At 38.7% G+C, this 16,888-nt stretch overlaps 1 protein-coding gene across 6 annotated transcripts in view; it reads right to left on the bottom strand.

Moving 5' to 3' along the window:
- Positions 1-3,453: 3,453 nt before the first annotated feature.
- The window catches only part of LOC133454949 (probable E3 ubiquitin-protein ligase HERC1), a 102,176-nt gene continuing 88,741 nt past the window's right edge, over positions 3,454-16,888 (bottom strand). For all 6 annotated transcript variants that reach the window (XM_061733706.1, XM_061733701.1, XM_061733705.1 and 3 more), the window contains 10 exons: positions 16,147-16,316; positions 15,892-16,030; positions 14,977-15,146; positions 14,677-14,846; positions 13,410-13,575; positions 9,821-9,897; positions 9,488-9,740; positions 9,183-9,335; positions 4,621-4,926; positions 3,454-3,890 (listed from right to left, as the gene is read on the bottom strand). In XM_061733706.1, coding sequence (XP_061589690.1) covers positions 3,705-3,890; positions 4,621-4,926; positions 9,183-9,335; positions 9,488-9,740; positions 9,821-9,897; positions 13,410-13,575; positions 14,677-14,846; positions 14,977-15,146; positions 15,892-16,030; positions 16,147-16,316 — 1,790 coding nt within the window. In that variant the 3' untranslated portion in view covers positions 3,454-3,704. The remainder of the gene's footprint in view (positions 3,891-4,620; positions 4,927-9,182; positions 9,336-9,487; positions 9,741-9,820; positions 9,898-13,409; positions 13,576-14,676; positions 14,847-14,976; positions 15,147-15,891; positions 16,031-16,146; positions 16,317-16,888) is intronic.

Raw genomic sequence — 16,888 nt, 5'->3', positions numbered from 1 at the left:
GGAGGTTAAACTTCCTGAGCTGACGCAGGAAGTACAACCTCTGCTGAGCTTCTTCCTGACAGAGTTAATGTGGATGGTCCACTTCAGGTTCCGGGAGATTGTGGACCCCAGGAACCTGAAGGAGTCTGTGGTGGAGACAGTGCTGTTGAGGATGGTGAGGGGGGGGGGTGGTGGTGGGTTTTTTCTGAAGTCCACCGTCATCTCCACAGTCTTGAGTGGGTTCAGCTCCAGGTGGTTCTGACTGCACCGGTGGACCAGCTGTTCCACCTCCTGTCTGTACGCGGACTCGTCACCTTCCCGGATCAGGCCGATGACGGTGGTGTCGTCCGCTACTTCAGGAGCTTCACAGACGAGTCCCCTGAGGTGCAGTCGTTGGTGTAGAGCAGGGATATTCAATTGGCGCCACATGCGGCCCGCCAGGAGCTTTTATGTGGCCCCTGGTCATATTTAAAAAAAGGGGGTGTTTGTTGAATTTATTTTTTTTTATAATAGTGATGCACCGAATGTTCGGCCGAAAATAGCAAAAAAAAAAAAACACTTTTGGTGTTCGGTGGAATAAGTGGGGAAAAAAACGAACAGTTAATAACAGCTGGAGTGAGGGAGCAGTGTTAAACGCAGCAAACCTGTTAGCATGTCAGATCATTACTTGGATGTGGGGAAAAAGCAGAGGACACGAGAAATGATCCAGGCTGAGTTGGATTTGGAAAAGCCGCTTGGTGATGGAGACGGTCACGGGACGCACAGCGCAGGAGCGCATAGTGTTTGTACATGTTAATCTCTGTTGGAGATGTTTTTTACTTAGGATTTTTTGCCAGTGTTGCACAGTGTTAATGTTTGTCACAATATTATTAACCTCCGTTTATAGAGGAATTGTTTACATCATTAGGCTTCTAGGATTGGCCTGAAATTTTTTTCATTTGAATAAGTGAGGACTTTGCATTTCAGATGGAACTTCTAAGCCTCCTATAATTCGTGATTGTTTTGTTTTGCTGATATAATGTATAGATGTGTCATAAATAAAGGGGCTTATGGTTAATATTTTGGTTCCTTATTTATAACATCAAACTGGCTACTATGGACTGAAATGCTTGTGCTCAATGCTTAATATAATATTCAAATAAGGAAATCTTGGTGGAAAGTGGTGCTTTGTCATTATGGCGTATTTTATTAAAAGTAGGTCAATATCAATTTCATTAAGTTTGCACAATGCATGGTTTCAAAATGAACTTGCATTCAAAATAATATTTCTTTATCTGAATATTATATTTAACATTCACAATTACTAAATCTGGAGACAATTAATACATAATTCATATGTAAACTAGATATATTCAAATGTATAATACAAATGTATTATAGTTACATAAGTCTTCGTCTTTGAGTGCAAAATACATTTTGAAAACCCCCACATTTTCAAATTGTGCGGCCCTCTCCATACAGTCCTTTTGCAGATGTGGCCCCCCCCCCGGCCGAATCTAGTTGAATACCCCTGGTGTAGAGGGAGAAGAGCAGTGGTGAGAGGACGCACCCCTGGGGGGCGCCAGTGCTGATGGTCCGGGTGCTGGATGTGATGCTCCCCAGCCTCACCTGCTGCCTCCTGTCACTCAGGAAGCTGCTGATCCACTGACAGGTGGAGGCAGGCTGAACAGGATGTCAGTGATTCTGCTGAGGAGGAGGAGGATTATTCATATAGCTTCCAACACTTACCTGTGCATGGAAGGGGAGCAGTCAAACCGCAACCATCTCCACTGGAGCCACACAGTCAGCTGAGTGCTGTGAATATCAGCCCAAGGCCCCAACCAGCAACAAAATGAACCTACTGCGATGCCAGAATTGGTACATGCACCAACAGAAGCTCATGTGCCCTCATTGGAGGAATCTCAGGAACCATTACAGTGCCACCATTATGGTGCCAGCTTTGTGAAGCATTAATCCGTCGTTTCTCTCGTTATTGATCCACAGGTACGTAAAGTTACAAGTTTAATTTGTTATATTTCACAGCTTTGGAAATGTGAGCTTATATTGTTTAAATGTGAGTTTATATTGTGTAAATGTGAGTTTATATTGTTTAAATGTGAGTTTATATTGTTTAAATGTGAGTTTATATTGTTTAAATGTCAGTTTATATTGTTTAAATGTGGGTTTAAGTAATGGGACAAAGCCAGTTTATTACTTTTTGTGAATTATTTATTTTATTTTATTTTCCATTTTCATTTAATTTACTTTTGATGAACATTATTCACTGAATGAATAACAAGAAAAAATGGCGCTGGCTTTGTGAAGACGTTAACCCGTCGTTTCTCTGGTTATTGATCCACAGGGATCTCCATCCTGTGAACCACATGAACCGGTCCAGATACCTCTAGATCTGGAGCCGGTTACACCTTCACTCAAAAAACTAAGGATCTTACCAAGAAGTTTTCTTATTTCTAACCTACCCTGATGAAGGTCTTCTGACCGAAAGCTTGGTTAATTAAAGATACTTGCATTGATCCAAGTGTGCAGATCCTCTTTTTTTTACTTATTTCTAACCTAAAAATGCCATTACACCTGATAACACACATAACTTAAAAGATTAGGTGTTTTTCCCATGTGTTTCAATTGAACTTTCATTTGTGTCAGGCACATTTTAAGTTCTAGTTAAGTTTTAAGTTAAAGTATAAGATTTTGAGTTTTGGCAGTGTTCAAAATAAAATTATGAGAGCTGCTGTATTGGAGCACATTAGACACCAGTGCTGCTTGTTTTATCCATGAATGACTACAGAGATAAAATTGAAAACTACCCAGTGAGCTTTATTACGTTTTTATTTTTCTGACATTTTCTGCCTTTTCTTTTAGTTAAAACTGTAGTATAAAATAAAAGTTAACTCATTGACTGCCAGCCATTTTCAGAGCAGAGAGCTCCATACTGCAAGAGGTTTTGGGCATTTTGGCTGATGTTCAACGACCCACAGAATATTGAGTTTTAGGAGTACATAAACATTGAAACTACGTCAAGAAACTTTAGACTCTCGTGAACATCAGGGAAAAAAAAGTTTGTGTTTATCATTTTCTGTTCTTTAGATATCAGCAGTAGAACATAGGGTGGTTTCAGCGAAAAGACAAGGTTTGGACCAAAAAAAAAAGAAAGAAAAAAAAAAAGCTGCCGGTATTTCTCTGTGTCGTCTCTCTGTTGTCTCGCAATTTCTCTTCTGCACGTCTTCCTTCTTCCTCTTCCTCTTCTAGGAAATACCTGCTTTGAACTGGCAAAATTAAACGATTCCTCGAGGCAGAGAAAATTCCTCGATCATTTTTTGTAATCGAATTACTCGAATTATTCGAGGAATCGTTTCAGCCCTACATGGAAACACTTATCATGCCTTTAATTTCTAATGCAATGCTTCTATCATAAAAATATATAACCAATTGTTCAGGTCTCAGAGTTCAATCACACTACAGCAATGTTCTTATTTTTAACACCCTTTATTTAACAATAAATACCACTAGAGCATGTGAGATAGTTCATTAAATTATTACATAGTAGCACTGCAATGAATACAACACTGTGCACAGCTGGAGAAACGCAACTACACGCATCTTTAAAATTAATCTGCCTATAAACAGTTTGCTACCATACAAGTTTGGCGAATCAAAATCTGTGTTCAGTGCATATTGTGTATGGCCTCAGAGAAGATACATTCATCATCACCCTGCTGTCTTCAGAATCAGTCTTCGTTGTCTGAGCTGTCTGCTGGGTCCGTGTTGTGGGTCAACATGTAGTTGTCCATGTCGATGGAGGGGCAGTTGTGGATTGAATACCGCAGACGCTCTGCAAGGACGGCCTGAGTGGTGTAGGGAGGCAGGCGAAGCAAGAAGAAGCAGGTCTGAGCAGTAGGGAGACCGTTGATGGGCTAAAGAAAAAATAAATACTTATTATTATTTAGCCACGAGAAGTTCTCAGATTTATACAACTAGACCAGGGGTCGGCAACCCAAAATGTTGAAAGAGCCATATTGGACCAAAAACACAAAAAACAAATAAGTCTGGAGCTGCAAAAAATGAAAAGTCTTGTATAAGCCTTATAATGAAGGCAACACATGCTGCATGTTTCTATATTAGTGGGGGAAGATTATTTTTTTTATTATGCACTTCGAGAAAAAAGTCGAAATGTCGAGAAAAAAGTACAAATGTTGAGAAAAAAGTCAAAATTTCGAGAAAAAAGTCTAAATGTTGAGGAAAAAAGTAGAAATGTCAAGATTAATGTTGAAGTACAATCTTGAGAAAAAACTCGAAATGTTGAGAAAAAAGTCAAAAATTTCGAGAAAAAAGTCGAAATATTGAGAAAAAAGTCGAAATGTCAAGATTAAAAGGGAAAGGAAAAAGGAAGAAAAAAAGAGGAAAAAAGAAGAAAAAAGGAAAAAAAGAAGAAAAAAAAAGAAAAAGGAGAAAAAAGAAGAAAAAAGGAAAAAAAGAAGAAAAAAAAGAAAAAAGAGAAAAAAGAAGAAAGGGAAAAAAAAAGGTCAAACATTTTTGAAAAAGCTCCAGGAGCCACCAGGCGGCGCTAAACAGCCGCATGCGGCTCTAGAGCCGCGGGTTGCCGACCCCTGAACTAGACTTATTTCCATATTAAGAAAACCTCACCCTGTCCACCTTAATGATTTGGAACTTCTGTGTAATATCAGCTGGGTTGGAAGGCAGCCTGGACCTGCCACAAACAAAACGTAGGAAGAGTACTCGCTCTTCATTGGTGAACTCCTCCAAGCTCTGCCAGAACCAGCTAATCAGCTGGTGGCTCTCGGTGATGTCACGGTAGCGCACCAGCCTCTTCAGCATCTCTACAGAGACCTCTGGCAGGCCACAGACCAGCTGTTCCAGCTGCTGTGCTGTCAGCAGGGACAGGAGGGGCACAGGGATGATGGTGGACATGCCCTCTCTGACTGCTGCCACCTGGACACAACAGAACATACTTAGCTTCGATCCAAGGACGTAGGTTTGGTCTCAACATTGGTAGGGACGATATAACAGCATAACCTGCGTGTTCACTTTTTGCTGGGGACGGGACATTAATAAGACCAAACAGATTGGGTGAACGGGGGTCAGGGCTACATTTGTCACAAATATGAACCTAATTAATTGATAGGCTAAATGATCAATGCAAAATAAATCTGTATTGACTTATACTAACTTTCATGTGTATTGGTTCACCTGATACACGGTTCCATTCAAACCTTTGTTTTCAAAAACTACTAAAGAAACATTTTGAAAACTTCCAAAATATTCCAGGATTTTATTAGCAATTTAAATTGCAATATTTGAACATAACTTAAATTATATTAACATACACAATAAATACAAACTTATTAATAGTCTCTTACCTACTACTTAACCTATATATGGAACTACATGTTGGCCTACATTGTCCTTCACCACACGAGTAATACATTGCTTTAATTGGTTGTCTCCTTCACCTTCTTCTCCCTTATTTTCATCTCTAAAATGCATCAGTGGGTTGAGCAATTATGGAAAAAATGGTCAAGTCATCAGCCAATCAAAGGTGCGTTTGAGGAAAAAAAAATGGACCGGCAAATTCAGCAAGTGAAAAGGGGTAAATGTAAGTCTGAACATAATGAAAATAATTCACTTAATAATGGTAGGGTCAATTCTATCCTCACAACATTTGGGAAGACAATCTAAATTACCTTTATATCGGAACTCATTATATAATGCAAATAAGGTTGCTTAAAAGTTGGTGGGGACAATTTGAGCCTCCTGAAAAGTTCGTAGTGTTATGTCCCTACCGTCCCTATGCAAACCTACACCCTTGCTTTGATCCCTATGAGGCCAAAAAAACAACCAGGGTGTGGAGAGAGCACTAATGCAAACTGGTGGGCAGTACAGAGGAGGGGAATTAAAAAGTAAATAAATCACTCTGCTCGGACTAGTTGTCTGCTTTATATCAGAAAAGGTTATCTCCTCAGAAGGAAGCTGCTATACCGTGGTTAAATAGTTTAACCGTATATAGTTTTAACGTCAACTATGTGTTCTAAGTCAGTTCAAATTCTTTCCTATTATCAATACTAGCGTGCTTAACGTTACTACTCTGAGGTCTAAAACACAGAACTGGTTACATCCAGTAACTACTACTACTAGCATCCAAGGAGCAAGTGTGTAAGCAATAAAAACATGAAGGTAAAGCGTTTCACTGCACTCTGAATGTTGTGTTGGGCCTCATTTGTAATAATCACAACTTTTTTGATGCAAATGTTCTTGGTAATTACTTGTGACTGAACATCAGACAGCGGTGAGCTAGAGGCTGTCCCTTTGTGAGATAAAAACTGATCAATCTCGTCTCTTCTATCCCTGGGTTGTTGTTAGTCTAACAGTCTCTCTCTGAGACTTAAGAAATCTGTGTTTCTGCTAGGCCTGTGTTGAAAAAATCGATTTCCCAATTCTAAATCGATTCTCATTTTAATTCCTAAAAATCGATTCATATGTCTAAAGATCGATTTTTTTAAATTTTTTTTTTATTCATCATTACATTACAACTTTTGGTTATTTTTTTGTTTATCCCCAAAAAAGGAATGTTTTGTTGGACAGGAGAATAACTGGTGCCATGTTTTTGCCAATATGTTTAAAGGTATGAAAACATTAGAGTGTTAGGTTATAATTGCATAAATTGTCTATATTTCATTACTTTATATACTGTCTTGGGGTTACATTTGCAAAAAATGCTTAAAACCAAATGCTCAAAAATTAAAAACCAAAATAGACCAAAAATGGAACAAATAAAAACAGAATGTGGGAAAAAATAAAACCGATTTCATCCGTCTCTGTTTCCTCCCTGGATCTGATTGGTAATTCTGACCCACGATGTTTCTGAAAGCAGTTCCATCAGCATTCTGGGAGCTGATTGGTCCTTACAGCATCATTAGCTGCAATACTTGCTGTTTAATCTCAATATAATACTAGTATTAATATGTTGCATAACTAGACAGTCATATAATTCATGCAACAGCTCAAAAAACAGTTTTAATAACACTAACCCAAATCAATATCGGAATCGAATCAAATCTTGATAATCGATTCTGAATCTTAAGAATCGGAATCGAATCTTGACATTTGAATCGATCCCCAGCCCTAGTTTCTGCCATGAAAAAGAGATCTGTTCCCTGAAGTTTTGCAGCCCCACACAGAGCACCCTCAGCTGCATTAAGAGTGTCATCCAGACATCTTTTGGCAATATCCCATCAGTCTATTATGTGAGTTTTATTGTTGTTGGGAGAGATCCCTTCTTTCCCAGCACTCCACCATGATGATGACACGACTGCTGGATATAAGATTCTCCTATTTCCACCAATGAACTCTCAATCATTTAGTGATCAGCATGTAACTGGTTGTCTGACCGAAGTCCATTAACTGTGAGTAATCAGTTTCTAGGATCTATTAGGTGTGTTGGTGCTTCTAAATGTTTTTTGTTTGTTCTTTCATGATAGAATAATAGGGGCTACTCTACTTTTGGGCAATGTAACTGAAGCTGAAATGTTCCAATATGCTTCCCTCGATCTGTGCCTCCACACGATCCATCTTGATTTTTAGTGACATGAATAACGTGGCTAGAAATTGTGGGGTAAATTAACAGGAAAAAAAGCACGATCTTTATAAGTGGGATGAAAGATGAAATGCCAACAACTCCACAGGGTCTTAAAAGTATGTGCTTACAATGTACAAAGAAGTAGAATCTTGTTTTTCTCCCCCCAAGAAAGTAAACACATTTTTTTTTTTAACCTGATGTCTTTACGTCGGCACATAAAATCTTTTCTCGTAAAAGTTTCAGCCTCAGTTTGCTGGCAACCAGTTTGGCTAGAAAATGTTTTTCATTACTGAATGAAAAAACATTTAGAATAATATTGTTTCTGCTATTGAAAAGGAAGAAAAAATGTACAATGTTTGAAAATGTTGATTTTTGTTGCCACTTAAGTGTATGAGAACAACAGTGGTGGGTGGTGTATAATTACATAGCTTCATCTATTCTTTTAAGTTTATTTCAATGTTATGTACATTAGGAATGGGTGATATTTTACCGTTCACGATAAACCTTCAAAGAAATTCCCCACGGTAAGAATTTGTCATCTCGCGGTAAAAACAATAAATTCCCGTTGATGACATTTTTGTGTAAAACCTGATTTATGGTTCTGAGTTAAATCCACGCACAACGTACGTGAAGGAAGGAAGGAAGGAAGGAAGGAAGGAAGGAAGGAAGGAAGGAAGGAAGGAAGGAAGGAAGGAAGGAAGGACGGAAGGAAGGAAGCCTGAAAGAAAGATATGAGCCTGAAAAAAACAAAGAAAGAAAGAAATGAGCCTGAAAGAAAGAAAAGAAAGAAAGAAAGAAAGAAATGAGCCTGAAAGAAAGAAAGAGAGAAAGAAAGAAAGAAAGAATGAATGAAAGAAAGGAATGAAAGAAAGAAAGAAAGAACAAAAGAAAGAAAGAAAGAAAGAATGAAAGAAAGAAAGAAAGAATGAAAGAAAGAAAGAAAGAAATGAGCCTGAAAGAAAGAAAGAAAGAAAGAAAGAAAGAAAGAAAGAAAGAAAGAAAGAAAGAAATTAGCCTGAAAGAAAGAAAGAAAGAATGAAAGAAAGAAAGAAAGAAAGAAAGAAAGAATGAAAGAAAGCAAAAAAATGAGCCTGAAAGAAAGAAAGAAAGAAAGAACAAAAGAAAGAAAGAAAGAATGAAAGAAAGAAAGAAAGAATGAAAGAAAGAAAGAAAGAAAGAAAGAAATGAGCCTGAAAGAAAGAAAGAAAGAAAGAAAGAAAGAAAGAAAGCAAAAAAATGAGCCTGAAAGAAAGAAAGAAAGAAAGAATGAAAGAAAGAAAGAAAGAATGAAAGAAAGAAAGAAAGAAAGAAAGAAAGAAAGAAAGAAAGAAAGAAAGAAAGAAATGAGCCTGAAAGAAAGAAAGAAAGAAAGAAAGAAAGAAAGAAAGAAAGAAAGAAAGAAAGAAAGAAAGAAAGAAAGAAAGAAAGAAAGAAAGAAAGAAAGAAAGATTCCCGTTGATGACATTTTTGTATTGGTATTTTTTTTATCATTATCGGGATAAATGCCAGAAATTATCGTGATACATTTTTAAGTCCATACCGCCCATCCCTAATGTACATGCTGAGGCCAGACTATTACTAAATACACCCAAATCACTACATGCGCTCAAACCTGTGAATCCATCTCATGCAGTCTGTAGTCCAGAGCTCTCTCCACGTATTCAGTCCGGTTGGCAAATGTTAAGGAGATGTTTTTACCCCCAGGAATCACAGGTACCAGACTTCCATCTGCACTGTGGGCCAAGAATGAATCCAGTGGGATCATCTGCAGCGGCAGGTGTGACACCATGAATTCACGGAAAAGGATGTTGAGGATTGGAAAACAGAACAGAAAAGTGGGTGAAATTAATTAATCTTGGAAAAAGTACTGTTAGATAAAACTTAGTTCACAAGGAGACAGTTATGGCAGGACCTTACCACATGGAAATTATCTTCTGTGATTTCACTGTTTTCTAAGTGAAGGATCCCTTGAAGGGTTCGGTAGGTAAGCAGGTCCACCTCCTCCAGGTCAATCCCTCCCAAAGGCATTGAACAAAGCTGTTTCCAGACCCAAGGAGCCAGATGTAAGTCCAGAGGCTTTTTGGTGCGGATGGCAACTGCCATGAGGATACCCAAGAAGCGAAACTGGACCATGTGATCCTCTGAGTGTGCCGCTGGGTTGAGCAAGTACCTAAGAAGTTTTGACCAATGGCAAAAATAACAATCTGACCATATAATACAGTGTCAAAATAAAGACTGAAAAACACATACCTGTCTGTGTTGCTGCCCACATCTGCAAAGCTGTTGGGGGTATGAATCAGAAGTTCTACCACACCAGACTGCAGCTCCTGGTGAGACACAGTAGTAGTCACTTTACATAAAGTCTGTTGAAGCCAATATTAGGCCTGTGTTGAAAAGATCGATTCTCCGATTTTAAATCGATTCTCATATTAATTCCTAAAAATCGATTCATATGTCTAATAGTGGGGCGGTTTAGCTCAAAATTTCAAAAGGATTGTGCATTTTGTGATACAAGCATAAAATTTGGCACAAATGTACATTGATATATGGCAAACATTTTCAGATATTGAGCCACTCGGAATTCTCCCTTCATGTCCGCCATATTGGAATTCAAAATGGCCGTCATCTGAAATCTATATTTTCAATTATCTTTGGGTCTATTGCTGCTATTGACTCGATTCTTGTGTCTAAATGTATGTTTTTGGGGGCAAGAAATCTAATGGAAACAATCTGCATCACATATTTTGTACCAATGAGCCGCCATATTGGATTTCAAAATGGCCGTTGATTGAAATTTACATTTTTGATTATCTTTGGGTCTAATACTGCTATTGACTCGATTCTGGTGTCTAAATGTATGTTTGGGGGGCAAGGAATATAATGGTAATAATCTGCATTGCATATTTTGTATCAATAGGCCGCCATATTGAATTTCAAAATGGCCGTTGTTTGAAATCTACATTTTCGATTATCTTTAGGTCTAATGCTGGTTTTGACTCGATTCTGGTGTCCAAATGTATGTTTTGGGAGGAAAGGAATCCGATGGAGTCTCTGTCTTAGCATCGGATATTTCTTCCAAACATGTGATGAGATCACTCTTGGTACCAGTGAATAGGTTTCCCCCATCGGAGAGTGCAGGAGGACATGCCTGGTTCTCATGACGAAATAATTCCTCAAGGTTTCCATCCCTTGTTTGGCAGCCAATGTACATTCGTGCGAAGAGGTCATGGTCATTCTTGACGGAGATGAGCTGTTGCTGACCTTTGCTCTTGCTTCTTGGAGTTGAAGTGCTGAACACCTTCAGCTTGTTACGAGGTATCGGGTCATCCTCTGCCTTTGTTCTGTCCAACAGACACTCTCTGGTGAAAGCCTCGAACTGCTCTTGGCCAATATTCTTGGCATTCATCACGGTCTCCATGGCAGCAGGACCTGCAATGTCCTTTGAATCCAGTATGAGTAGATCCTGGCTCTCCTCCTCGAATGGGTTCCCCATCTCCTCTATTACACCAACGAGAGATCAGACATCTCTCACAAATGAGGCCTGTACACTTGGAGTCTGATCATGATGGCGTGTGTCTGCTGTTTGCCGTCTACAGTATTGGTTCCCGTCTTGGAATTCTTCGATCACCCTAGCAACTTCTGGTCCTGCAACCATCCAGCGACGAAGGGCACTAGGGTTGTCAGTAAGCCCAACTGCGCCACCGTCTCCTTTGATACAGGCATTATTCTGCTCATGTGCTTGGTCTGTTGGGATTGAAGAGAACACCCTCTGCGTTTTTTTAACCGTGAAGTGACCTTCGCTGAATTTGCTGGCTACGTTTGGGTGTTTGGTAGTTAGCTCGGCCATGTCCGTCAGGTGCACTGGTATCCACCTAGCATAGTGGGTATGATCTAGTGCGTGAAACCAGGGGACCAAATCTGTCAGAGCATCTATGTACAACACAAACAATCCCTGCCTGAGAGAGCGCACATATACTTGAACCGACAATTCTAGTTCCAGCACAGTTGCCCAGTAACGAAACTGGGGGATGTTGTCTCGTCTCTGGCGACACCAGTCTTCAAATGCGGGAAGGTCCTCTGCTTCTCTGGTTTTTTCCAAACAGAAGCGGTTGTAGGCATGGTGTTGCAGGATGTACAGTGCTGCTGCAGTCACTTGATGTGCTCTTCTAGTGCGCAAGACATGAGATGCTCGCAAGAATGAGTCTGCTGTCCCTGCTGTCGCAATCTCAGCTTGCACCAGTGCTTGCACCCAACCACTTCCTTTCAGCCAGTCCCTAAGTGTCTTCAGTGCCGCCATCTCGATGTGGAGACCACCAAACATCACCACTATGTGGTCTTCACCATAACTATCTGGCCACTTCCACTGTATCTGCTTGGCCAAAGCAAACAGTGGCTGATCAAAGGTGATCACTGGTGTCTGTCCAGGATTCATGTGTTCTACAGCATTCTTCACAACGTCCATATGTTATTGTCCCCCATAACATATATGAATCGAGTCAATAAATGCATTTGACTTTTTAGAGATAATCACGCATGTAGATTTCAAGTGGCGGCCAATTTGAAATACAATATGGCAGCAAAATTAATAAAGATATGCAAGCAGCTTGTTACAATTGGGTTCCTTGCCCCCAACCCCCCAAAATCATACATTTAGACTGAACCCAAAGGTTATCGCAAATGTAGATTTTAAAAGGCGGCCATTTTGAAATCCAGCATGGCGGCTCAGTGGTAAAATATACGCAATGCATAATGTTACCATTGGATTCCTTGCCCCCAAAAACATACATTTAGACACCAGAATCAAGTCAATAGCAGCATTAGACCCGCTGATAAACAAAAATGAAGATTTCAAATGGTGGCCATATTGAAATCCAAGATGGCGGCTCAGTGGTAAAAAATATGCAATGCATATTGTTACCATTGGATTCCTTGTCCCCCAAAACATACATTTTGGCACCAGAATCGAGTCAAGAGCAATTTTAGATCCACAGATAAGCGCAAATGTAGATTTTAAATGGCGGCCATTTTGAATTCCAATATGGCGGACATGAAGAGAGAATTCCGAGTGGCTCAATATCTGAAAATGTTCGCCATATGTCAATGTACATTTGTGCCAAATTTGTTGCTTGTATCACAAAATGCACAATAGCTTAGCTATGCTGCCCCACTATAAAGATCGATTTAATTTTTTATTTTTTTTTTTTCATCATTACATTACAACTTTTGGTACTTTTTTGTTTATCCCCAAAAAAGGAATATTTTGTTGGACACGAGAATAACTGGTGCCATGTTTTTGCCTTTAAATATGTTTAAAGGTATGAAAACATTAAAGTTTTCAGTTATAATTGCATAAATTGTCTATATTTCTTTGCTTTATATACTGTCTTGGGGTTACATTTGCATAAATGTTAAAAACCAAATTCTCATAAATGGGGAAAAAATAAAAGCGATTTCATCCGTCTCTGTTTCCTCCCTGGATCTGTTTGATAATTCTGCCACACGATGTTTCTGAAAGCAGTTCTATCAGCATTCTGGGAGCTGATTGGTCCTTACAGCATCATTAGCTGCAATACTTGCTGTTTAATCTCAATATAATACTAGTAGTAATATGTTGCAGAACTACAGTCATATAATTCATGCAACAGCTCAAAAAACAGTTTTATTAACAGTAACCCGAAATCAATATCGTATCGAATCGGATCGAATCAAAGCGTGATAATCGATTCTGAATCTTAAGAATCGGAATCAAATCGATTCTTGATATTTGAATCGATCCCCAGCCCTAGCCAATATTAATTAATTATGTGATGTTGTTTGACACGTGTAGTTACCATCCTACCTGGCACATCTCAGTGATGGTATCATCAAATACCCCGCCAGCATCATCTGCTCCCTCCCCCACCAACTTGACCTTCCAGGCTCGCGATGGCAGCCGCAGCTCCAGAGGATTCAGGCTCACCACTTGCTTTGCGATCTGCACAAAGATGGGCTTGCTCGAACGCCCTCTGGGAGTAAATGGTAGTGGACGTAAGCATTTTGAAGGACACAGGTGATGGATGCAGATATAAAACTATGCCGTTGAAGATACAGTTTAAAAATAAACAAACATGTCAAACTGGCACAAAGTTGTCAAAGAAAGTCCTGCAATTGTAGAAAATTCCTGTTTTCTTTTCTCCCCCAGGAGTTGACTCCTGAAGACATCCATTTCCTATAAACCAGGGGTGTCAAACTCATTTTTCTTGGGGCGCCGGATTTGACCAATTTTTTTCTCGCGGGCCGCACGCTCAAAATAACAAAAACGGTGCGAAAAGTTTTTTTCTAATTCTTTTTTTATACTATTGTTATCTAATCCAATATCAGTTTAGTTAATTTTAAAGGAAATATGCACTTTGTTTACACTCTAATTATGTAAAATATATTTCTTCAGGATCTTTTCTTGATATTTCTAATTTTTTTTCAAATTATCTATAAGATACTTTTAATATCATTTTACAAAGATAAACAGAAACAAGTGTGTTTTTTTATATTTCGCTTTTTTATAGGAAATTTAATTAAAAGCTAAATCTTTCTTATCACATCCGAGAGTGTTTCTTTGTGATTTAGAGATTTTTCCAGTACAATTAAGTGTATTTATTTTAAAAAATTGGCGCAGATATTTACGCCAGTGTGCCGAAAAAGTCAGCAGTTCTCTTAACTGTTTTACTTTGTCACTATCCTCGTATTCAAAACTGAAATTCTCCGAATAAATATCTTCTATCATCTTTTTTAGCAGTGATATTTTTCCTGCGAAAATATATAATAGTAGTCAGTTAATAAAAATAATACGCCGTCTACAAAGAAATAAAATCGGCAAATGCATTCTAGAAAACAAAAAAAATGTTGAAAACTGCTGTCTTTGTGGAATAACGATGGATTTGTAGGAGAAATATATTATCGGATATGCTGCAATTCATGGCAATTATTTATGCGTTCCTTTTTAGTAAATTAACATTTCGGTTTTTTTGCGCTGGAAACTTCTCGCGGGCCGCATGAAAACCTCTCTCGGGCCGCATGCCGCACATTTGACACCCCTGCTATAAACGGACAAACATCATGGTCATCCCTACCGAGTGGATATCCGTTTTACGGTGATCTGTGGCCCATATGTTTTCCCCTGGGTCATTGTCCTGCCAATTGAGCGCACAAGAGGCAGTGTGTTGACTTTGGGGGATAGAAGACCTCTCAGTTCACCCCGGATGATGGCTGTTGTCCCTAAACTGTAGCGTGAAGTGGACGTCTGGAAACAAGGTAGAAAAGAAGAGTAAAATGAGAAACCGGAATGGAGCATTAGATTGAAAAACTGACTTAACAATCAGCAGATGGAAGCACTTATTTGTATTTAAGTGTTTAGATCTGACTAAAGGTACCGGATTTTTTGTGTCCAGATTGAGAAGCCTCCAGGATTTGTACATGAGATCAGAGAAGTGATAGAGCACCCTGAGGCGCATGCTGAGGACATCGGGACTGAAGTCTTTCAGAGTGTTGTACTGGGGAGGAACTGACTGGGGAATGCCTAGCTGGAAAGGTCCGGATCCACCTGCCAATGACATATGGAGTCACAGGTGAGTTCCTTTTAGGGCTGGGCGATATGGAACAAAAGTCATATCTCGATATTTTCTAGGTGAATGGCGATACTCGATATATATCGATATTTTTTCTGTACCATAATTGGGGTTTCCCCCAAAGCATTATAGCATAGCATCTCTGTTAGCTTCATTTTTTTCTGAGGCAAACCCTTAAAAAAACTGTCAGTTTTAATACAAAGCCTCGTGCCAAATGTCACACAGGTACCTTTATTAACAGAGGTCTGCACAATATCAAAATGTATAAAACAAATGAAAAAAAATAAACTGCCTGCATATATAGAATAAAAATGCTTCTTGAATAAAATAAAACACATATCCCTTTCCTGCAAAACAATTACATTAAAATACACAATTAATGCAATTAATACAATGTAGACAGTAACAGGCAGACTTTTCCACTGAGGTTGACAGTTGTCCAAATAACAAAACATTTGTGCAAATCTCAAATAAAACATTCAAGTTAATTTGTCAAAAAATAAGCTATATCAAAATCTTTAAAAAAAAAATTGTAAAAAAAATGTATTTTTTTTTTTTTTTTTTTTTATGAATCGATATAAACGATATTGTCTCGTACCATATCGCGTTTGAAAATATATCGATATATATATTAAAATCTCGATATATCGCTCAGCCCTAGTTCCTTTCATGGATCTCACAACATTTGAGCGCACTGGTACAGTAAGACCAAGTGTGTACCTGCGTTTTTCCTCAAGGTGCAGGGGGTTGTCCAGGCTGAACTGTGGCAGCGGCCAGCAGAGATCTGTTTAACATTTTTAACCTGGAGGGCTGTTATGAGCGCTGGCTCCTTCACTAGATTAGAGTGCCCAAGGCCAAGCTGCAAGAGAGAAACAACATACAACAATGCTGACTTAAGAGTTCCAGTGGTGCATAATGCAAGAAAAATGACGTATTTCCTGAGTGTTTGACGTCCTAGTTGAGCATTCTGGTTACCTGTCCCTCACTGTTGCAGCCCCAGGCGTAAACATCTGCAGTAGAGGACAGAGCGAGAACATGCTCACAACCCACAGCTATGTCCTCGATGAATAACCCTTCCAACGATGGCACCACCTGGGGACAGGACTTATTCTTCAGCATGTTGTCCGGCAGGCCGATCAGGCGCTCTGAAGGATGAGCAGAAGAAAGCAAAGTAGCACAATATCAAAACAATGGTAAAAAGAAAAAAACATATTTTTCCATTTTTCTACTTGAAATGTGTGTAAAGTAGGGGTGTAACGATACACTAATCTCACGATACGATACATGATATTGAGGTCACGATAACGATACGATATTATAGCAGTATTTTTTTAACAACCTTGAATGAGGAACATATGACTAGAAAAAATTGTCTTTTATTTGAAAGACAAAATACAAAACAATGCTGTGTGTTTGCCCTATTGTTACAGTTTGTAATGCTTTATAACTGTTTAAGTTTTAAAGAGAAAGCCAGAAAACCATTTTCCACAAACTGAACTAAAAGTAAATGTCAGGTTTGCATTTATGCATCTTCAGTTTCATACAAATAAAAATATTTAGCCACAAACTGAATAGTTTCTCTCGTGTATGATTTGACTTTTTTCTTTTCCAGAAATGTAACAACTAAAATTAAATAAATAAATAAAAGTAAATAAATACATACAATTTTACATCATAAAAAAGATTGATTCATGCTCACCTTATAAGTGTAAGAGGA

This window comes from Cololabis saira, chromosome 11, assembly GCF_033807715.1.
Source record: "Cololabis saira isolate AMF1-May2022 chromosome 11, fColSai1.1, whole genome shotgun sequence".
Taxonomy (NCBI): Eukaryota; Metazoa; Chordata; class Actinopteri; order Beloniformes; family Belonidae; genus Cololabis; species Cololabis saira.
This window is presented reverse-complemented; position numbering and strand designations above follow the sequence as displayed.